The following is a 23,884-nucleotide window of genomic DNA, read 5'->3' as shown; positions in this document are numbered from 1 at the left end:
ATTTGGAAAGGTAAAAAATCTACATTAAATGCTCATCTCCTTCAGTAGTAATTAAATCACACTTTGGAAAAAAAACTGTTAATTGGCAGATAATTTTTCTTCATGATTATTTTTTTTTGCCTCATTCATGTTATTTTTGCTGATACTGAGCTTTGATTGTAGTTTTTTCAGTTATTGCTGCCTCTATAATTGAACACTTTATTTGTGATCTTTTGAAATTTTTATTTCCACACACCGTCTTGCTTACTATGAAGAGGTTTGATTCAGATATGCGTAAGTCCTGTAAAATGAAATCTAGTGCCCGAGACCAGCAGATGGTGTAACAGTTATGTTGCTGGACTCCCACATAATCGACTGTGGTCTGAGTCCAGGACTCAGTGGCTTAAAACTTATACAGGGTACATGTGCATGTGTGCCCAAAATCCTGAGAGGAGAATGGAGAAGGGATTGAGATGTGGCCATTCCCCTTGGGGGATGATTTCTCAATTTGTCTCTCTCTCTCTCTTTCTCTCTCTCTCTCTTGTGAGCATATGTATTCTATAGCAAAAATCTCTCTAAAAAAAAAGAAAAGAAGAAAAAGAAATTAGTGCTTTGGTAGTTTCCCCATAGTATTGTCTTTGTAACATGAATTATGAAGTTATATTTAGATTTAGACAAAAAACAAAAATATAATGTTTTGTCTATTTAAAATTTAAGTACTAAGTAGAGAATAGTTGAAATGTAATGCATAATAATATAATCAAACTCATATTTAGTATTTATTAACATTTACTATATTTTTTCTGTATTATTTTAGAACGATCTGCACAGAGCCATTCAGCGTACACAGTCTGCAATGTTTAATCAAGTTTTGATTTTAATATCTACATTATTATGCCTTATCTTCACCTGGTAAGATTGGACATATTAGCATTTTTTATTATGTTTCATTTACTTGTAGCTTCTAAGGAAAACCATATTATAACTGAGCATTCCTATTCCAAAATTTTAAAATTTGAAATACCCAGAAATTTAAAACATTCTGAACACAACATAATAGCACAAGTGGAAAATTCCACAAATGACTTCATGTCATGGGTTGCAGCCAAAATGTTGCAATACAAAAATATTGTTAAAATTGCCTTCAAGCTATGTGTATAAGGTATATATGAAACATAATTGAATTTTGTTTTTAGACTTGGCATTCATAAGATATCTCATTATGTATATGAAGATATTCCAAAATCTGAAAAAAATGTGAAATCTGGTCCCAAGTATTTTGGATAAGGAATATCCAATCTGTGTAAGCTATTTTAATTAGTAGTTGACTAAAAATAAATATATTAAGCAGAAACTGTAGTGGGTTATCTACCTATTGAAGTAAAAGTAAAATCCTTCCTTTGCTCTTGCAAACGAAACAGGAAAGCACATATATCATTTGGTATTGACATTTTACTACAATTCTGACATTTCCCAAGTGCCAAAAACAGCCACATCACAAGAATTTGTACAGTGTGTCATAGTTGTCAAACAATAGTTTTCCCTTCAGACCACTGACACAGAGTGGCTCTCGTCTTTCCACATTCTTCAGTGTAGACACTGTCGGGGAAACTGTCATTGCCCATCAGCCCCGCCTAGCTGTGCGGTGTTCAGTGTGCAGTCAGGCGGAGCGCAAGGGCAGATCTCCAGAGAGTGCCAGGCAAGACCCAGCGCATTGCTTTATTATAAAACAATTACTTCCCCTTTCACAAGGTCAGCCTTTAACAATTATAGAGTGATCCAATGCAAAATGGTGCACTGCACCAGTGAATTTGCAGATCCTTAATGACAGAACAAAAATGTGAAAAAAAAATGCCGTAGAATAATTGTGTTTTTCAAGAGTTTCGGTATTATGTATAATTGTGCTGTGACCTGGATTCTACCCCATTGAGAAAGAGAAACAGCTAATTAGGAAGTCAAAAATGGAAGAATACACACATACCCTGGTACTACTGCACTACATAAAAATGTAGCCATAATGTATGTATGTAAATATAGACACAGAAGTGTGACAGCTACTTTTTGTTAGTACTATATGGTTGATGTCTCTGTTTTCTCCATACTTGTATACTAAAAAAATTTAGGTTTTAATGCTTTTAAATGTAAAATAGCCCTCTAAAATGGACACAATGCCAATTCATCTTTTAGATTGTTTTTGACCTTTCACAAAAAATTTATGACTCATCTAATAAATAACTACACAGATAAGAAACACCAACAATAATACCTTCCCCTCTAAAGTCACTATAAATTCTTACTTTTAGTATAATCACATTTTTTGAGTAATTCAAGAATTTTCTCATCTCAAGGAAAAGTACTTAAAATTAAAAAATTGCATCTATGTATGGCATGCCTATAATAAAATTTCAATTGCTAGAATATTAAAAAACTAAAATTAATGATTTCTGGAATCAGCTAAAGTTAATTTATAGAAAGGATATTGAAATGTTAATACCAACTAAGGGGACAAATTATTTTTACATAATGACAATTAGGAGTACTCCTTTTTTCAGGCATCCTTATCATGATCTCTAGTGAGCTTTCTGTTTACTCTAGTTTTCTGCCTAGTATTTCTTTTGAGGGGGTAACTTTCCTTTTCTGCATGTGCTTGCCAGAGGGAGACAGAGACACAGACCCAGAAAGAGGGAAAATGAGAAATGACCCACAAGGGGGGAATGGCTACACAGCAATCTGTTCTCTACTCCGCTGGGAATTTGGGGCATGCAGGCATATGTGCCCTGAATGTTTTTCAAGATGGTAGACCTAGGACTTTAACCCGAGTTGGCTGGGTAGGTTCCAGTGCCATAACCATCACGCCACCTGCTGGCCCGGTAGTTTTTATTTTTATAGGGAGTAAAAAGACACATTTTGCCATTTTCTTATGCAAAGGATGCAATAGTTCTAGTGAAAGGGTTTTCATTATCTGTGTGGAATGTCTAGTATGTAATTTATTCTGTTATTTTTAAAAAGAATTATTTATTTAAGTTTATTTATTCATTCATTTATTCCATGTGGGAGTATGTAGCACCTAAACAACCATGCCACCTGCTGGCCCCATATGTAATGTATTAATCATTGAACATATTTCTGTTTTGCTAATTGTTTTACTTGCTATTACAGTTGCTGTTTTTCTTGAAGCGTGTGTTTCTCTCTTAGACAATTGAGTGGTAGTTTTGATAGATGTCATCTGATGTTACAACTGTCACCAGTATGTGGATATGTCTCTTGATATGCAACAGTTATGTACAATGAATTGTAGCTACAGAAAATATTATTTTTATCACATGACAGTAACATGTATAGTAATAATTTGTATCATAATATGTTTTTAAATTATAACATCTAGAATAGAGAAACTAAGATTTGATTTCCTTGTGTATTCTTCTTTAGCATTACAAGCAAAATGTTTTCATAAATCACGATCATTATAGTAAAATAGAATGTCTTGGTTAAATTCACTATCAAAGTACAATTATATACTAAGAAATAAAGTAGCATGTTAGACATAATATAGCTGTTTTAATAAAGAGTTACACCACGCACAATGTAAATTACAAATATACACAAAAGTATAGCAAATTAACACATTATAAAATATGAATATACGTAAAACACAGCAACATAAACAAATGGACATGTGTAGGTAGCCTATCCAGGACCCGTATACAACTTGATACCAGCTTGATACTACAGGAGACAAGGCTTCCTTATACCTAGTTTTCTACCACTCTTAAAACTTAGTTTTTTTTTTTCTTTTTAGAGAGATTTTTGTCATAAGGTACATGCGCTCAATGGAGAGACAAAGAGAGAGACTGAAAGTGAGAAGTCACTCCCCAGGGGTTGGCCATGCCCCAATCCCTTCTCCTCCATTCTCTTGGGATTTTGCGCACGCATGCATATACGCCTGGTATGTGTTTTAAGCCACCAGGTCTGGGACTTGAACCATGGTCAACTACATGTTAGTCCAGTGACCTAACCATTTTGTCTTTTGCTGATCCTAAAACTTGATTTCTATCTTATGGTTCAAGATGATTGCTCTGTTCTTGCCATTATATCCTAATTCTAGGAAAATAAGATGCAGTCCAGAATTTGCAAGCATTATTTAGTCTAGAAGCTTGGTTATATGACCACGTGTGGTGTAAGGAGGCCTACAAAAGGGTCGTGTAGCTGGGTAACAGTATACCTATCTGAATATTGTACTGTCATGGAAGAAAGACGAGCTGGATATGGTAGAACAGTGAGAAGTCTCTGGGGCTGTAGCGGTGAAAATCTGTAGGTATGTCGGTTGTTTGGAGAGCTTGGACAACTTTTTTCCAGGATAATCTTAATCATCCTATAAAGTTGATTTGAAATGAACATTAAATTAGATATGCTTATAAGTTGTCTATCTAGCAAAGGACATGGCATATGGAATGAAACTCTAAAAATTTTAGTTTTTTTTTTTTTTTATTTTCCCCATTTCAACTGCCTGTTTTATGCAAGGTGATTGAATCCTTATGGGAAGCCACAAAAACAAATTTACTCTAGAATATGTAGGTATATTCACCTATTAATAATTCTATAAAGCTGAACCACTGTGCCTAAAAATATATTTAACAGGAAATGTGAGAAAACAGTTTTCTCCACTGTAATGTATTCAGATTGCCCACACTTCCTACATATTTCAAATGCTTGTTTCCTCTAGTTATATCCTAAGTGAAAGATTACGGTACCATCTCTCTCCCTCGGTACATGCACTTTTAGTTTTATGAACACATATCACAGCACGCTCGTGGCTCCAGTCTCACTTTGGTTGGAGTTTCTTTATCTGATCTTAGAATAACATGGCAGGTAAAACCTGGGGGGATGGCGAGTAGGTGAAAGATTTAGGTAGCAGGCTAGAGAGGAGTGACTGCTTTGTAAAGATAAAAGTAAAAAGTATTTTTGGACTATTTAGGAGTATTTCTCCTATGGATAAAGATTCCAACATTTTTGACCCACTTTCTAAATAGTAAGTCATGCATCAAACTAATATTTTTCCTTCCTGACCTATAAAAAAATTCTACTTCAGAAATATATGCATGTATGTATATTTATGTATTTTATTTTATGTGTATTTATTTTTATTTTAAAAATTTTGCTGTAAGTTTTGTGTGCTTGCTGGAGAAAGACAGTGAGGGAGAGTGACAGGGAGGGAAAGTGAAAAATCATCTCCCAGGTGGGATGGCCACGTCACGGTCCCTTCTCCTCTATTCTGCTTTTAGAATTTTGAGCACATACACACAAACATCCAGCATGTTTTTCAAGCTGTTGGGTCCTGGATTCAACTGGGCACTTGGCTGTGTGGGACCCACCATGCCACCTGCTGGCCCTATACAGGGTTTTTTGTTTGTTTGTTTTTAAAAAAACATTGGGTCATAAAATTAGCTATATACTTAATTGTGGTTATATTATTGGTAGTCAGGAAAGTCATGACACATTTTTCTGTGAATATTGTACTGTCATGGAAGAAAGACGAGCTGGATATGGTAGAACAGTGAGAAGTCTCTGGGGCTGTAGCGGTGAAAATCTGTAGGTATGTCGGTTGTTTGGAGAGCTTGGACAACTTTTTTCCAGGATAATCTTAATCATCCTATAAAGTTGATTTGAAATGAACATTAAATTAGATATGCTTATAAGTTGTCTATCTAGCAAAGGACATGGCATATGGAATGAAACTCTAAAAATTTTAGTTTTTTTTTTTTTATTTTCCCCATTTCAACTGCCTGTTTTATGCAAGGTGATTGAATCCTTATGGGAAGCCACAAAAACAAATTTACTCTAGAATATGTAGGTATATTCACCTATTAATAATTCTATAAAGCTGAACCACTGTGCCTAAAAATATATTTAACAGGAAATGTGAGAAAACAGTTTTCTCCACTGTAATGTATTCAGATTGCCCACACTTCCTACATATTTCAAATGCTTGTTTCCTCTAGTTATATCCTAAGTGAAAGATTACGGTACCATCTCTCTCCCTCGGTACATGCACTTTTAGTTTTATGAACACATATCACAGCACGCTCGTGGCTCCAGTCTCACTTTGGTTGGAGTTTCTTTATCTGATCTTAGAATAACATGGCAGGTAAAACCTGGGGGGATGGCGAGTAGGTGAAAGATTTAGGTAGCAGGCTAGAGAGGAGTGACTGCTTTGTAAAGATAAAAGTAAAAAGTATTTTTGGACTATTTAGGAGTATTTCTCCTATGGATAAAGATTCCAACATTTTTGACCCACTTTCTAAATAGTAAGTCATACATCAAACTAATATTTTTCCTTCCTGACCTATAAAAAAATTCTACTTCAGAAATATATGCATGTATGTATATTTATGTATTTTATTTTATGTGTATTTATTTTTATTTTAAAAATTTTGCTGTAAGTTTTGTGTGCTTGCTGGAGAAAGACAGTGAGGGAGAGTGACAGGGAGGGAAAGTGAAAAATCATCTCCCAGGTGGGATGGCCACGTCACGGTCCCTTCTCCTCTATTCTGCTTTTAGAATTTTGAGCACATACACACAAACATCCAGCATGTTTTTCAAGCTGTTGGGTCCTGGATTCAACTGGGCACTTGGCTGTGTGGGACCCACCATGCCACCTGCTGGCCCTATACAGGGTTTTTTGTTTGTTTGTTTTTAAAAAAACATTGGGTCATAAAATTAGCTATATACTTAATTGTGGTTATATTATTGGTAGTCAGGAAAGTCATGACACATTTTTCTGTTTTTTTTTTTTTTTTATGCCAAAATGCATCATGATTTTCTCAACGACCCAGTATATCAAGGACAAGCTATAATGCTTTTCCAAATCAGGACTTTGAATGTATACATGATCATTTGAGTCTGAAAGATTCAGGAACTGATATTCGGATGAATGGGCTGTGTTCGTAAATCTTATTACCTTAAATATACCTGTTTTAGAAAGTTGCTATATAGTTTTAGAATGTGTCTTCTTTTCATCAGTGATAATATTAGAAAGAACTACCATTAAGCATCTGTCTGCAAGTGGCACATGCTCAGTGCCAAACTGAAATAAAGATGGAGCTGCTGACCACTCTGTAGGGGATGTGCTCAGCATTTCTCCTGTCATTGCCATGGAACTGGACTCCTCTGTCCACACATTGGCTGGGTACCCCTCCCTGGTCAATAATGCATACTTCCAAGACAGCTGGGAATTGTGATTCATCCCACGTCTCTGAAACAAAGCCGAGTAAGCTGGTACATCCGGGAATTAAGTGCATGACTTTCCCTCAATTATCAAACATATTACAACCAATATTAAGTACTATAATTTGTAATGCATTTGGTGTTTCTAATTTTGCCCTGATAGACTAATTTTGCATTGGTGTTGTTTCAAACATTTGAATTTGTGTGAATTCATGTGTATGTTTATATATTTTCATATTTCATAGTCATGACTTAAACAGTTAGTTAACAGATACGTCTTATTTTAGTGCAGTCTTAAAAAAATTCAGTTCACTTTCTCAGTCTTATTTCAGCAGAAAGTAAATTCATTTATTTGTTGTTTAAAAATATCATCTGGTTAAAAATTATGAATAATAATGGAATTATTAAGTCTCTAAGAAGTGTGTTTTTGACCTAAAATTTAACAGCAAGTAAGCTATTTTTTGAACCATTACTATAATGGATCATTTTCAAACATGCAAATCCTGAGAATAATAGTTGACAGTGCTGTGTATCAGGCGTTTTTCTGAGTTCTTTATATGTATTAAATAGTTTCTAAAAATCCATAAGAAAAATTGTATTGTTTTCCTAATTTTATATATAAATAAGTCAAGGTACCAAATAGTTAAGAAATTTACTAAAAGAAACAGCTAAGAAGATGTTTCTTAAATGCCCACCAATCTCCCATGCCCTAAGCTGCAAATCACAGGAAAAAAACAACAACAAAAAACTTTTTCTACAAAGGAATTAGTTTCATACATGCAAGAATTTAGGGCATAATAACACCCATATATTATTAATGATATAATCCAAAAATAGAAAAGGAAAAGAAAAAAATAGAATATGAGAAGCAATTATATGTGCAATAGCTCCTCATTTCTACACTACATTTTGTACAGAGGAGCACAGTTGAATGACTTACCCAGGCAAAGACAGATGCCGTTTTAATTTTCAATGGTTTAGACTCACTGGCTAAGGAAGGTCTCTAGTTATATGATAGGATAGAGGAGCGAAGGAAAGCCAAAGTTATCATACCACACCAGCCAAGGACCATGGCTCCTAAAGGTCCTTACAGAAAAAGTTCTGGGGGAGTAGCTCCCTGACATCAGTTTTGTACTAGCCAAGATAGTTCTACAAGGGTAAGAGCTATCAGCTGATAGTCCCCAAAGGGAATGCATTTAGGAACTATGACATGAATGAGCTCTTCTTGAACAAATTACTTTATGATAAAATCTAGCTAAGTAAAAAATAAAATTAAGAAAAAAAGATGACAGATTCGATGACAGAATTAAGATAACAGATAAATCACTTTAATTGCAGCAATAAACATTAGTGTTCGGTTCCCAGAGATGGTGAAGTGCCACAGGAAGAAAGCTGACATATTTAATATTTACCTTTGTTGACAGCCATTTTTTTTAATTGCTCTATGCATATTAAGCTGTTTACTTTTTCACAACAGCTTTCTATGGTATGTGTGAGTATCCTCATTTGCTAGATAAGAAACTAAGGTGCGAAGAGGTTTAACAATTCGTATTAGGTCCACGATCAGTAAGAAGCAAAATTCTTACTTGGATTTAGAGCCCACATACTTAACCATTGTAATAATCATTTGCACAATATTCTGGAAGTCCATAACTTAGACATACAGCAATAATAAACTAAAAAATAAAATCGAACTATGATAATTTTATCATTTCTATTATTGTGCAGTTTTAAATTATTGTTTCAAGTTGAATTAAGTTAGTGAAAGACATTAAGATGACAGCCTGTTAATTTAAAAATATTTTTGATTAGTGATTTGAAGAATATTTCACTCATTGTTATCTCTCTTTTTTTTTTTTTGGAGAGGTTTTTGCTATAGGGCGTGTGCTTCGGCCAGAAAGACAGAGAGAGACAGAGATACAGAAGGTGAGAAATCACCCCCCAGGGGACATGGCTACACCACAGCCCCTTCTCTATTCTCCTCTCAGGATCTTGGGCACACGCACCTGGCGTGAGTGTAAGCCACAGGGTCTGGGACTCGAACCGCGTTCTACTACATGGGAGTTTAGTGACATAGCCATTCCACTAACTGTTGGTCCCAGTCATTGTTATCTTTGGTGTGAATTAGTTACCTTTAACTCAGCAAACATTTAATCTTTTTATTGTTTTATTTTAGGAAAAATAAATATAACACTGTCAGATAAAATCACATTAATATGACTCCAATTTAGCAACATTATTTTTATTTGCCTATTCATCTATCTCAGTATCTTTTTATATTTTTATATGTGTGAGAATATGTTAAATGATTACAATGGAATATAGAAGTATGTATGCTTTTCTTAACTTTTTTATTTTTTGGCTAAGATTTGTGTTTTCATAATGGATGTGTATAATTTTTAAAAACAAACTGTTACTGGCAAATTAAGACCAGCTGCTTCTACTTGAGGTCAGCGAAAAAAGAGGCAAAGACTAGAGAAAAAAGGAGTTTATTTCTGGAACCAGGTTATAGGGGGACCGCAAACACCACCAGACTGTTTTGAAAAGTTCAGCATGCCTCAGTATTTATAGATACAGGATACAAGCATGTGAAAATGGTTTCTCACTCTGAGCAATTAAAGTCAGTTGGTTTTCTATGAGTAATAATCTTGATTCCTGTTTTATTTCCAATATTCTCTCCTGGTTTCTCATCTGACCGTTCCTCAAACAGATCTCCCCATGGCTCCTATTTGGTCATATTGCTCTCCTTAGAGGCCTTTTTCATTTCAAAATGGCTGCAGTCCGCTGCCCTCCTTTGAAATGATGAAGTCACTAAAGTTAGGGAATGGAGAAAGAGGGAAAAAAATAATAAACACAAAATGCAAAATATAACAGTCAGTATGATTTGTGTAATTAATTTACCCCTTTGTCAAATGATTCTCATATTAAGTGTTTTAACAATTCAGATTCCACATCTTCTTCTCTCCTACTGACCCGTCGTGTTTCACCCTTTAGGTTATAGCTTATCCAGGAATCTTTCTACCTGAGTTACAGGAGATGCCCATGCTTTATGCTTCCTTAGCTGTCAAGAAAATTGTGAAATATATAATGGTTCATGGACGCAATTTGTCTTTCTTACTATTTTATGCCCGGTAACTTAGATGGGGGTGGGGGAAAATATTTGTGTTTAACACACATTTGTAGTTGATAAACGGTAACATTCTGGATTAACACAATCTTTATCAATTAGAGACACTTAAATATGTTGTAAGCTAAGCATTTAAAAATATATATTAATGTTTCTTTAAATCTCTTCTTTTTATAGTTATTCCTTCTTTTTTCATTTAACTTGTGTGAGGTCATAGAAAGGAATCTTTTCTTTCTTTCTTTTTATTATTTAATTTGCTGCAGGGCATATGTGCTCACCAGAGAGAGACACTGAGACAGTAAGTGAGAAAGCACCCTCCACCCCAGGGGAGATAGCCATGCTGCAATCCATCCCATTGTTGCTTCTGACAAAGAGCTGTAACTGGGTAGTAAAACTTTCACAACTTTTTAATAATAACAAATACACTTTGAAATGAGTTTTATAAATTGTGTACACATGCCTTATGAAAAGGACCTGACTGTTAATTTTGTCTCCCTATAACTTCTGAAGTCATGTCTTGAGCACTTTATCTTCTTTTCTCTTAATTTTAGAATTTGTGAGAGAATAATGTAATAAAATGACTAAAACTGTCAACTCTAGGTTGAACAAGGAAACAAATCGGTTTAAATGCCAGAGCATGGTCATAAATGTGCCATCATGTTTATCTCTTCCCATCATTTAAGATTTTTTTGAGTTTTCTTCTTGTTCTTTGACTATTTTTAACAATTTTATTTTTACTCTCATCTAAATCCTGATCCTTTCTTTAAAATCCGCTTATCTTCTATTATTTTGAAATGAAGAAAATGCGTGTTTTTGAATCAAGTTTATCAGGTGGAGGATGATCACTTTTCATGAATCATTAAATTGCAGTGTTTTTTTTTTCACTCCCAATTTATGGTTTATGGCATCATTCACTAACTTCTCTTGCATAGAAAAAGACAATGCCCAGGAAAGAGAGTGAGAAATTTATTTTAACAGTAGAAAAACTAGATTTATTATTACTTCAAAAAGTGAAAGTGTCCCCCTAGAAAATGTAAAATCCCTACATCTCACATTACCTTGTTCCTTGGGAATATTAGGTGTTAGGCTGATACTCTACAGGAAATGAAAATGATTATTTGGAACAATTTAATTGGTACTCACTCAATAAATACCAAAGTGCAAGTCGTGGGCTGATTTGAATGCTAATGTTTGAATTACAGGCATGAAATCAAAGTGCTGGATGCTTTCAGCACAGAATACCATTGCTAATTAAGTTTTTCTAGTAACTGTGCACAGCAATGGGATTCATAGGGAGTGCGTGGATATTTAGGGTTATTTATTTCTGTCATGTGACTTTTTTTCTCTGAAAACATTTTGTTGTACAAATTGACATTTACCAGGTGGTGAAAAGTTTATCGTCTCAATATTTCCTTTCATTCGAATTAATGTTTTCTTTATAAACTAGGCCAAAGTTTTAAAAGCTTATATTTCAAAATGCATAGTTGACATTTGAAAAGAAGCAAACTTTGAAAAGCACAGAATAAGTGGTTAGTAATTAATGTGCCTTTGTTATTGCATATTAAGGCTTATTTAAATAAACAAATCAATCATGATTTTTCAGATAGTTTAAAGAGGGTGGCAGGAGAGTCTGTATTTTAAATCCTAATTAAATGTTCAAAAATTTTTTTTTTCAGAATTTTGTTAACACCGAAGTAATCTTGTATGGATTTATATCAAACATAGCTATTTTTTTTTTTTTGGAGAGATTTTCACTGTAGGGCACGTGCGCTCGCCAGACAGACAGAAAGAGACATAGAGACAGAAAGCGAGAAATCACCCCCCAGGGGGGATGGTCACGCCACAATCCCTTCTCCTCCATTCTCCTCTCGGGATCTTGGGCACGCACGCACACGTGCCCAGCGTGAGTTTTTTAAGCCACCGGGTCCAGGACACGAACCACGGTCGACTACGGGGGAGTCCAGCGACATAGCCATTACGCCAACATAGCTTTTAAGAATATTTTTTAAAAAAGCAAACCTCACAACAGACTCTCTATTCAAATGCAACATTCATCATGAGATTACCTTGAAATGTTTTAAAAATTAAATGCAATTTTCCAAAAAAACTTAACCTAACATTGAAGCTTTTTGAAAAAGAAATATTATGTATAAAAATAAATGTTATCATTTGAAAATTTCAATACTCAAAATATATGCTTATTCAGAATAATTTTTCTATGTCTACATTATTTTCTAACTTTTAATATTGCCTTTTTAGGGCCAGTAGGCGGTGTGGTGATTAAGGTGCTGTATTCCCACATGGCTGAATGTAGTTTGAGTCCTGGGCCTGGCAGATTGAAATCGTGCTGGGTGCGTGTACATGCACTCCCAAATTCCAAGAGAGTGGAGGAGAAGGGATTGAAGTATGGCCATCCATCTTGGAGGGTGACTTGCCTCTCTCTGTCTCTCCAGTAAGCACACATGGCCTATGGCAAAAATCTCTCTAAAAATATTTAAAATTGCCTTTTCATGAAGCAGTCACTCCCATAGGAATTAGAATATCACGTATCTATATATTTACTCCATATATATGAACAAAATATATCAATAACATTGTAATAGCCTAGATTTGACCCAGCTGCAGGTTGGGGCGAAGATGGGGTCTGAGGAGGTAAGTCTTCCCCTGAACCTGTTTCGCTGCATTTCCTGCATGTGGAGCTTGCTGTGAATAGTTCCGTAAACCTCCTAACTGCCCAGGCTCCCGCTTCTAATTGTGCATCTTTCCACTGATGAGAGTGCTGTTCTGTCACCGCCCTGAATCAGTGCGTTATCAAGCAGCAGGCCAGTGCAGTCTTCTCTAGGTCAGGGCAGGCTGAACACTGAGGATAAAAGTAAACAGTTTAACAATCAGTAATAAAAACTGCATTTCAGTTTGTGCTCAACTGCTTTCATTTAACATGTGCATTTAATCCAGCTTGCACTTGGAGATGTTCTCAGTGTCCCTCTTAGTGATACCTTGTTACACCAATGTGACTCCAGAGAGTTATTCTGTCAGCTTGCGGGTGTGCTTGTCCTTTAAATGTCATATAATGGTAAAGATCATAAACTTTGGAGCCATATAGTCTTGGATTAATACTGTGCCTTTTCTGTGAGTTAGTTGACTGTAAATTCACATTAGTGAACTGCTCTAAGTCCAGTTTAAGATTTGCAATATATGGCTAATAATATCATGTAGGGTTGTTGTGAAAATCATTGAATTAATGCATAAACAGCAAGTAGTAGAGAAGTCATTGCATGAACCAGTACCTTACTATCATTATGTTTTAGCCGTTAGCGCAAAATCGTGTTTTGTTTTTTGTGGGGGTGGGTATAATGCTTGCCTGAGAATCATATTACACAGTTCTTTTCTAAATTGGCTAGTCTACATCTTTTTTTGAATATCGAGTTTATCTCTAGGCAGCCTAGAGAACATATATAGTAAATGCATGTTGGATAAATATTGCATATATTGGAGTTTGGAGTAAAAATTAATTTTGTTGGGAACTGATACTTTTTTGATTGGGGGTATCAGTTGAGAAATAAATCTCATCAGCTGGGAGATAAAAAGACACTTTTAAGTTGTATCTTTCTGAATAAGCACCCATACTCATTCAGATATAGTCTGTTTGCATCATACCTACTGTCACCAGGGCTTTCAGGTAATTTTTCTGTAAGAAGTTTCTGATGTGTCTCTGTAATTCAGTAGATGTCCATCTAATACTTTTTATATATCTGATAAAATTATGCTGACAGAGAAAAACATTTTGCTATATGACTTTAAGAATCTTATGATGTTTTGGGAAAACTCTGTAGTAGAATAAGTATTTTAATAATGGCTTGAACAAAGCAATTATGAACAACAAAGTAAAATAATTTTATTTAGTAATTTATCTATTAGCATGTTACAGGGGGAGATATGGGATGAAATAGGAACTCCAAGTTAAGACTTTGGAATTGTTAAGGGTGCTTTAACATCTATAAAAGGAGACAGAATATCTGGAACTACTCAAGAAAGGTATTTGATGCTCAGAAGAGGAGGCATATGTAGACTAAACTCTATGACAACAGGACAAAGCACACAGACAGTGGTGCAAGCAGAATCCTATGGTTTCCTACACTACACAGACAATGTGAATGCTCAGAATCAACCATTCAATATAAAATTAGCTAAATTGAAAAAAAAAAAAAAAGTGGTCCAGCTAATAAACCAATCGTGTAGATAAAATTCCCATAGGAATTAGAATATCACGTATCTATATATTTACTCCATATATATGAACAAAATATATCAATAACATTGTAATAGCCTAGATTTGACCCAGCTGCAGGTTGGGGCGAAGATGGGGTCTGAGGAGGTAAGTCTTCCCCTGAACCTGTTTCGCTGCATTTCCTGCATGTGGAGCTTGCTGTGAATAGTTCCGTAAACCTCCTAACTGCCCAGGCTCCCGCTTCTAATTGTGCATCTTTCCACTGATGAGAGTGCTGTTCTGTCACCGCCCTGAATCAGTGCGTTATCAAGCAGCAGGCCAGTGCAGTCTTCTCTAGGTCAGGGCAGGCTGAACACTGAGGATAAAAGTAAACAGTTTAACAATCAGTAATAAAAACTGCATTTCAGTTTGTGCTCAACTGCTTTCATTTAACATGTGCATTTAATCCAGCTTGCACTTGGAGATGTTCTCAGTGTCCCTCTTAGTGATACCTTGTTACACCAATGTGACTCCAGAGAGTTATTCTGTCAGCTTGCGGGTGTGCTTGTCCTTTAAATGTCATATAATGGTAAAGATCATAAACTTTGGAGCCATATAGTCTTGGATTAATACTGTGCCTTTTCTGTGAGTTAGTTGACTGTAAATTCACATTAGTGAACTGCTCTAAGTCCAGTTTAAGATTTGCAATATATGGCTAATAATATCATGTAGGGTTGTTGTGAAAATCATTGAATTAATGCATAAACAGCAAGTAGTAGAGAAGTCATTGCATGAACCAGTACCTTACTATCATTATGTTTTAGCCGTTAGCGCAAAATCGTGTTTTGTTTTTTGTGGGGGTGGGTATAATGCTTGCCTGAGAATCATATTACACAGTTCTTTTCTAAATTGGCTAGTCTACATCTTTTTTTGAATATCGAGTTTATCTCTAGGCAGCCTAGAGAACATATATAGTAAATGCATGTTGGATAAATATTGCATATATTGGAGTTTGGAGTAAAAATTAATTTTGTTGGGAACTGATACTTTTTTGATTGGGGGTATCAGTTGAGAAATAAATCTCATCAGCTGGGAGATAAAAAGACACTTTTAAGTTGTATCTTTCTGAATAAGCACCCATACTCATTCAGATATAGTCTGTTTGCATCATACCTACTGTCACCAGGGCTTTCAGGTAATTTTTCTGTAAGAAGTTTCTGATGTGTCTCTGTAATTCAGTAGATGTCCATCTAATACTTTTTATATATCTGATAAAATTATGCTGACAGAGAAAAACATTTTGCTATATGACTTTAAGAATCTTATGATGTTTTGGGAAAACTCTGTAGTAGAATAAGTACTTTAATAATGGCTTGAACAAAGCAATTATGAACAACAAAGTAAAATAATTTTATTTAGTAATTTATCTATTAGCATGTTACAGGGGGAGATATGGGATGAAATAGGAACTCCAAGTTAAGACTTTGGAATTGTTAAGGGTGCTTTAACATCTATAAAAGGAGACAGAATATCTGGAACTACTCAAGAAAGGTATTTGATGCTCAGAAGAGGAGGCATATGTAGACTAAACTCTATGACAACAGGACAAAGCACACAGACAGTGGTGCAAGCAGAACCCTATGGTTTCCTACACTACCCAGACAATGTGAATGCTCAGAATCAACCATTCAATATAAAATTAGCTAAATTGAAAAAAAAAAAAAAGTGGTCCAGCTAATAAACCAATCGTGTAGATAAAATTAGTAATTAGGATATGTAATCCAAAGAGGAGTGCTCTACTTAAAGTGAGGTACAAAATAGTTAAGATATTGTGGCCAGCTGGTGGGGAGTGGTTAGGATGCTTGACTCTCAGATGGCCAACTACAGTTTGAGTCCCAGACCGGGTGACTTGAAAATCACTCTGGGTGCATGCGCACCCAAAATCATGAGATGATAACGGAGGAGAAGGAATTGTGGTGTGGCCATCCCCACAGAGGGTGATTTTTCACTTTCCTTCTCACTGTCTCTTTGTCTCTCTCTTTCTCTGACAAGTGCACGCGTCGTATTGCAAAAACCTAAAAAAAAAAAAAAAAAAAAATCAACAAAAAAACCTGCTAAGACATGGCAAAGTGTGTATAAGACTTGGGAGCTGGCCTGCTTACGTCCTTTTCCTCCTCTACTCTCAGGACCAGAGTCAACCTGTCCATGCCTCCTGAGGCAGAGCAATAAAAGTGCCAACAAACAAACAAACAAACAAAGCCATGGAGCATGTTCTGCCACTTGAGAAGTGTATGAGTCTGAGACTGGAGCACATGCACTTGAGGGAGGATGGAATGAATCAGATCCGGGCAATTATTTAAGCATGGAGGTCCATGGAAGGTGGACATTGTCTGGAGTGAATTCAGCCAGTCTGCCTGGCTTCAAATCTTTAGAAAGAGCTAAAGAGTTTGTTGAGGCCTCTCCACCTACTGAGGGGGGAAAGTTTGAAAAGAGCAGTGTCCAGAGAGGGTTCTTTATTTCTTTTTTTAAAAATTTTAAAACAATACCTTATTTTTAATCAACACAATAATTTTACATATTTATGGGGGATAGAGTGATTTTTTCAGTACATGAGTATAATGTGTAATGATCAAATGAGAGTAATTAGCATATCTATTGTCTCAAGCATGTATCATTACTTTGCATTGGGAGCATTCAAAATCTTCTTTTTCAGCTATTCTGAAATGCGTGTTAAATCTCTCATCCTATACGAACTCTATCTCTGCCCATGTATACAAAACAACCACAGATGGATTAAAAACTTAAACATCAGACCCCAAACTATGAAACTACTAGCAGAAAATAAAGGAGAAATGCTTCAAGACATTGGGCTGGGCAAAGACTTTTTAAATATGACCTCAGAAGCATGGGCAACAAAAGCAAAAAATGGAAAAATGGGAATATATGGAACTAAAACTCTTTTGCAGTAAAGAAATAATCAGAGTGAAGAGACAGTGTAGAGAATGGCAGAAAGTATTTTTGAACTGTACATCTGGCACAGGGTTAAACACCAGAATATTCAAGGAACACAGACAACGTGGCAGCAAAAATCCAAATAATCTAATTTAAAACTGGACAAGTCATCAGAGACATTTTCTGGTAATGCCTCCTCACCAGGTTGTCCGTTGACTCTCAGGAGCAAAGACCTCTCCATTTTCTTTAGGTTTGCATTCTCCTACTCAATAAGGAGATAAAAGGAAATCACTCACCTAACAGGACCAGCAACCAAAGTAGGGAAAACATACAGTAATTTTGATCGATTCCTAATGACATAAACTGGCTCAAGGAAATAGAACACAGTGGGGAATTTGGAGGGTCTATAAGGAATACCTGATCCATGCTATAGATGTCAGTAAGAAAAAAAGCAAAAGCTAGAGGAAAGATAATAAGTCAATGAATAATAGAAGAAAAGGTATGTCATGTTGAAGAAAGACATAAGCCTGAAGATTAAAATCTGAGAAAAAATTGTATCTTGGGATATTCTGCTAAATTTTTTTACCTCAAGGACAAAGGGAAACTTTTTCAAACTTCTGTAAGAAAACAACAGGTTATTCACTTTTAAGTTATGTTCTGTCTGCTTACAATAGATAGGTATAGTAGATTGCCCCCCAAAGATGTCCATATTCTAATCCCCAGAACCTGTGAACAATGAACCTGTAAAAAGTCACCTTAGGAGACCAGCAGTTGGCGTAATGGCTATGTCACTGGACTCCCATGTAAGTGACTGCGGTTCGAGACCCAGACCTGGTGGCTTAAACTCACACCGGGCGCATGTGCGTGTGTGTGTGCCCAGGATCCCAAGAGGAGAAGGGTTTGCAGCATGACCATCCTCCTGGGGGGTGATTTCTTGCTTTCTGCCTCTCTCTGGCAAGCACATGCACCCTATAGCAAAAACCTCTTAAAAAAGAAAGTTACATTAGATGGCAAACGGGTCTTTGCAGGGTAATTAAGATTACTGACATTCAAGTAGGGCAATTATCACAGATTACCCAGGTGGCTCCTGTCTAATTTTTTTTTTCCTGTCTAATCTTTTTTAAAAAAATAATTACTTATTTTGTTATTGGGTTGTCCAAAAAGTCACAACATATTTTTTAGCATAGAAAAACAGAAAAATGCATCATAACTTTTCTGAAAACCCATTATTATTATTACTTACTTTTGCTTTAGGTATGAACCCTTAAAGAGAGAAAACTGCGGGTAGGAGCAGATAGATGATCCTTGAAGAGAGATAAGGCAGAGGGAAAGTGGGAGGAATCTGAAGCATGAAATGAACCTGGCCCACCATTTCCAGCTTTGAATCTGAGGGTGACCCCAAGTGAGAAAATGCATGAGGCCCCCAGAGGCCAAAATGGACTTTTGGTCATGAGTGGAGGGAAAGGACCTTAGTCCAGCAATCAGAGGGAACTGAAATGCCCACGACCTGAATGAGCTTTGAAGCAGATTTTCCTCCAGGGCCTGTGTCTCGTTGTGAGTCTGTGTAGTCAAGCCAACTGAGCCCATCTGCACTTCAGACTCCCAGCACCGTGAGAAAATAAACTTGTGCTACTTTAAGTGCTAAGATGGTGGTCATTTTTTTTTTTATAGCAGCAGTAGAAATGAACAATTTTTTAAAAAGAATTATTTAACTTTATTGATTTATTTTAATTTGACCAGAGAGGGACAGAGAGAGAGAGAGAGAAGAAAAGTGAGAAAGCAAGCCACCTGGTCTGGGACCCAAACTGTGGTCAGGTCCATGTGGGAGTCCAGCACTCTTAGCCACCATGCCTCCTGCCAGCCCCTCGAAAAGAACACATTTTTTGAAGGAAAACCATGCATTTGCAACAACCACTTCATCTGCTGTATTGGAAATTCCAAGATGGTGGGAAAATATTTATAGACATGAGAGGAAAGAACTGAAATCAGCCATCCCATACTTATCTCTCTAAGTGGGATAGCTATTCTAGGAAATATAAGAATGAAGGGCGTACACACTCCATCTGGGAGAGTTCTCGGGGAAGAGTTATTAATAAAATAGGAAAAGAGGATGAGAGAAGAGACACTACCAGGTAAGCCATGAATTGTGTCTTAGGTTTATTTAAGCAATATTTATTGAAAAATGATTACATTCCAGAACCCTTTCATGGGCTAAAAAGTAGAGAAGTGGGCAGGTGGATAAGGTTACTGTTTTCAAGGTGGGAGATGGGAGACAAATCAAAAACATGTGCTCTCTTCTGTTGAATGCTGACAACTATGAAAAATAAACCAGAGTAAATGTGCAGGAAAGGGTAGGAACTACAATTCCACATAATTTGGTAAAGAAGGCTTTAAGTAGGCCAGTAGGTGACGTAGAGGTTAAGGCAGTTGGATCCCACATGGCTGATCCTGCCGTTCAAGTCCCGGACTCAGTGACTTAAAAATCATACCAGGTGTGTGTGTGTGTGTGTGTGCGCATACCCCAAATCCCAAGTGAATGTAGAAAAAGGAAATAGAATGTAGGAAGGTAGAAATAACAAGGGGGGGGCGAGGGGGATTTCTCACTTTAACTCTTTCTGTCTCTCTTTGGTGAGTGCAGGCGTCCTATAGCAAAAACTAAAAATGAAAGCTCCAAGGAGTACCATTTCAGAGACACTTGAATGATCTCTTAGGAGGTGCTAAGAGGTGGCATGATCTGAGACACGAGTCTGTATCCAGCCAGGGAATGCAAATCTGTATATTAAAAGGGGGGACTGGTTGCAAAACTATCGGAAGTTCTCAAGGAACTGAAATGATAAGAAGATTGTCCTCTAAACTGGAGGGATGAATGTGAAAATGAAGTTGGGACTGTGCTGCTTCCTCCCAAGAATCCAGGAATCACCTTATCACTGCCTTTGGAGGATCCTTTGATACAGAGGCACCTGTCACCGTGGCTGCCATCTCCTGAGCCCACATCCTGAGGTGCCACTGTGCAGTCTTCTGGAACGCCCTTCTGTTGTTAGAGCTGGAACTGAGCACAGGTTGGCTGCAGCTGCTGGAATGCCTCCCTGCTGCTGAGTGGAAGCCTCCCTAGGACACCTACACCGGCTATCACCTAAGAGGCTGCAAGATGGAAGAACAGGCGGCATAACAGCCTCAGGCTTCCTGTGATGGTTAATTTTTTTAGGTCAATTTGACTGGGCCACAAGGTCCCCAGATACTCAATCAAACATTCTAGATGTTTCTGTGAGGTTGTTTTTGTTTTACTTTACCGTAAAGCAGATTGCTCTCGTGACGAGGTTGGACCTCATCAGTGGAAGGCCTGAATAAAACAGAGACGGATCCTACCCAGACACAGGGCACACCGACTTCAGACTCCATCTGCAACACTGGTTCTTCCCAGTCTCCTGCACCACTGGCCCACCCTGTGTGTTTTGGGTTTATCCGCCTCCAGAACTGCCCGAGCCAATTCCTCCTCGTAAGCCTCTTTATATAGACGTGAGCATGTTGCTTCTGTTTCTCTGGAGAACCCTGACTAGTACACTCCTTTCTGTATCCAGTCTGCCAACAGCGCCTCTGTGCAGAAGCTAACCTGAAGTCAGATGACAAGGGAGGGGGAATTTTAGTTGGCAGATACATTTACAACACATAACTGAGCATGGAAAAGCAGATCTGGAACTGCGAACAAACAAGATAGCTTGCACATGGGTTGTTGGTGGATCATCTATGTGAAAGGAGACTAAGGAGAGAGAGAAGGTCATACTGGAGGGGTCAGAGAGCTGTAAAATGGATAATGTTCTGGGTTACAATGTGTGATTTTAGATTTGGGTGGTGACTAAGGTAGAATGGGAGGCATGGTGACATTAATGATCATTGTCTTTCATGTCAAGGTGAGTCATTAGATGTCAGAGTTTCAGGATTCACATTTTAGACAGGTTCTAACAAGGAGACAGTGTGAAAGGAGCCGGGAATGGTGTGATTACTAGCAACCTGCAGTGCTTTACATGACTTTAAAATCTCACAGAGATTAAAAACATTATTACAAAGAAAAAGGGGACTTAGAGAGGCCTCTCTTCAGTCTATGTGGATTTCAATCGAAGCGGCTGTTATTTTATTGGGTAATAACATATTATGTGGAATCTTGTCTCTTAGACAATTCCAATAACTGTCTTGAACTAAAAAACTAAATTATTTGAGCAAACCTAGGCAATGGCAGAAGGAAAGTAGGAAAAGTGTAATAGTATTCCAAAGATTCATTTGAGAGAATTTATAATGTGTTTGTTAAGAAAGGAAGCTCTCCTTAGTCAAATCCACAAAAATAAGGGAAAAAGGAATAACAATAAAGTAAAAGAAAATAATAATTAAAACGATTTTTATAGCCAGCAGATGGAGGAGAGATTAAGGCATTGGATCCCACATGGCCAAATCTGTGGTTTGAATCCTAGACCCAACTGTTTGAAAATCATGCTTGGTGCATGTGCAGATGTATCCCCCAAAAATTCCCAGAGGAGAATGGAAGAAAAGGGATTTTGGAGTGGCCATCCCCCATGGGGGTGATTTCTCACTTTCCCTCTCTGTCTCTTATCTCTCTCTCTCTGGAGAGCACAAGCACTCAGCACCTGGCAAAAACCCCAACAATGTTCAAACAACAAAATCAAATATATAAGTATCCACATCATCCCACATATGATGAGACTAAATTATACTATTAGAAAAAAGTGTCAGATATAGTAAAAGATTCATGCTGTTTGTAAGAAGTATATTAAAGGTGAAAAGAAAGTTTGCAAGAAAATGCAAACAACAAAAAAAGAGGACTGACAATGCCTATATTTAGTAATTTACCTAACATAATTTTGAGGTTTTCTTTAGGTACTAGAGCAGTAATTAAAATGACCCAAAGTTCTGTTTGCATTGAACTTAGGGAGAATGACAACACTTAAACATATAATATCAGTTAATAAAAAACTGAAATTAAATCTGAGATGAGGGTGGAGGCAGATGGGCTGCTTTTCAGGTAGGGTGTTCAGGAAATTCTCACTGAAGAACTGGGTTTCAAATGGGGGAAGTAAATGGAGGACACGAACCCCTCATTACTGGGGAAAGAACTAGCAGGAACTGGAGCTGTCAGTGCAGAGGCTCTGGGGGAGGCTTTACTTCATCTGAGGAGTGCTCGGGATGGCTGTTCTAGCACAAACGCTCGACCATTGTATGGAGAATAAGCCGTGGGCCGGGAAGGGCCAAGTAGACAGGCAGGGTGGATGGCTCTTACGGGATTCTGAGAAGGAGCTAACGGTAGCTAGATGCAGCAGGGAAGTGGGCAGTGACTAGACTTACAGGCTATCCTGAACACAGGAGTGACATCTTTTTTTTTTTTTTTTTTCAGTTTTTGTTAGATAGAGGGTGTGCATGTTTGCCAGAGAGAGACACACACACACACAGAGGGAAGGTAACAAATCTCCTGGGGGGGGGGAGCATGCCACAAGCCCCTCTCCTCAACTTTCCTCTTGGGGTTTTGGGCACGCAAGCATATGCACCCAGCCTGATTCTCAAGCTGCTGGGTCTGGGACTCAAACCACAAATCTGACCATGTGGGGTTCAGTGCCTTAACCTTCATGCCTCCTGCTGGCCCTGAAGTGACACTGTTTTGCTGGTAAATTGGATGTAAGGGGTGAGAAGAAAAAACATTAAGCTCGACTTTGAGATTCATATTCTCGGAAAATGGATGAAGAGTGGTGCCATGTATGAGGATGGGAAGGGGAAGGGGACAGAAAGAGGAAGAGAAATCCTTTAGCTAGCCAGGTAGCTCTGGGAGCCTCGGAGATCAGGAGAAGGGTTGGGACCAAGCACATGAATCAGATCGTCATCAATAATGGATGATCGTTAAAGGAAGTGTTTAGAAGAGAGCTCTGTAGTCAACAATGCAGTGGAATCTCTGATGAAGACAAAGCAAAATGTAGACCTCGGTGGGTAGTAAAAGACATTCATGGAAATAAACAGCACATTTTATAAAGAACTATGATCTTCATTCAGTTCCGTGTCCAAAAACTTGGCCATCAAATACACAAAGGAGAAGCAAGTGGAAATGTAATGAGAACTTGATAAAAATATATTGTAGCAGAGGATTTTTAACAAAGAATCATATTACTAAAATGAGTCTGAGAATATTTTCTTCTTTTCTACTTTTCCAAACATAGCCCTTTCTATACCCTCCAACCCAGATGGCTGTCTATTTTAAACCACACTCAACGTCAGAGCTTTGGTAGTACATTTTTATTATTATAAAAGCATTTTCCGCCATCCATACTGAATTCATGCATCTTTTAAAAATACCATAAACTCTGTTCTTTCTCACTTAAAATTCTTCCTCATTTTTTTAT

At 37.1% G+C, this 23,884-nt stretch overlaps 1 protein-coding gene across 2 annotated transcripts in view; it reads left to right on the top strand.

Annotated features, from left to right (window-relative positions):
* Nucleotides 1–23,884, top strand: part of KCNT2 (potassium sodium-activated channel subfamily T member 2) — a 386,489-nt gene that overhangs the window by 134,170 nt on the left and 228,435 nt on the right. For both annotated transcript variants that reach the window (XM_014586847.2, XM_006146032.3), the window contains exon 8: nucleotides 797–891. In XM_014586847.2, coding sequence (XP_014442333.1) covers nucleotides 797–891 — 95 coding nt within the window. The remainder of the gene's footprint in view (nucleotides 1–796; nucleotides 892–23,884) is intronic.

The sequence above is a fragment of the Tupaia chinensis genome, unplaced genomic scaffold (genome assembly GCF_000334495.1).
Source record: "Tupaia chinensis unplaced genomic scaffold, TupChi_1.0 Scaffold000161_4, whole genome shotgun sequence".
Taxonomy (NCBI): domain Eukaryota; kingdom Metazoa; phylum Chordata; class Mammalia; order Scandentia; family Tupaiidae; genus Tupaia; species Tupaia belangeri.
This window is presented reverse-complemented; position numbering and strand designations above follow the sequence as displayed.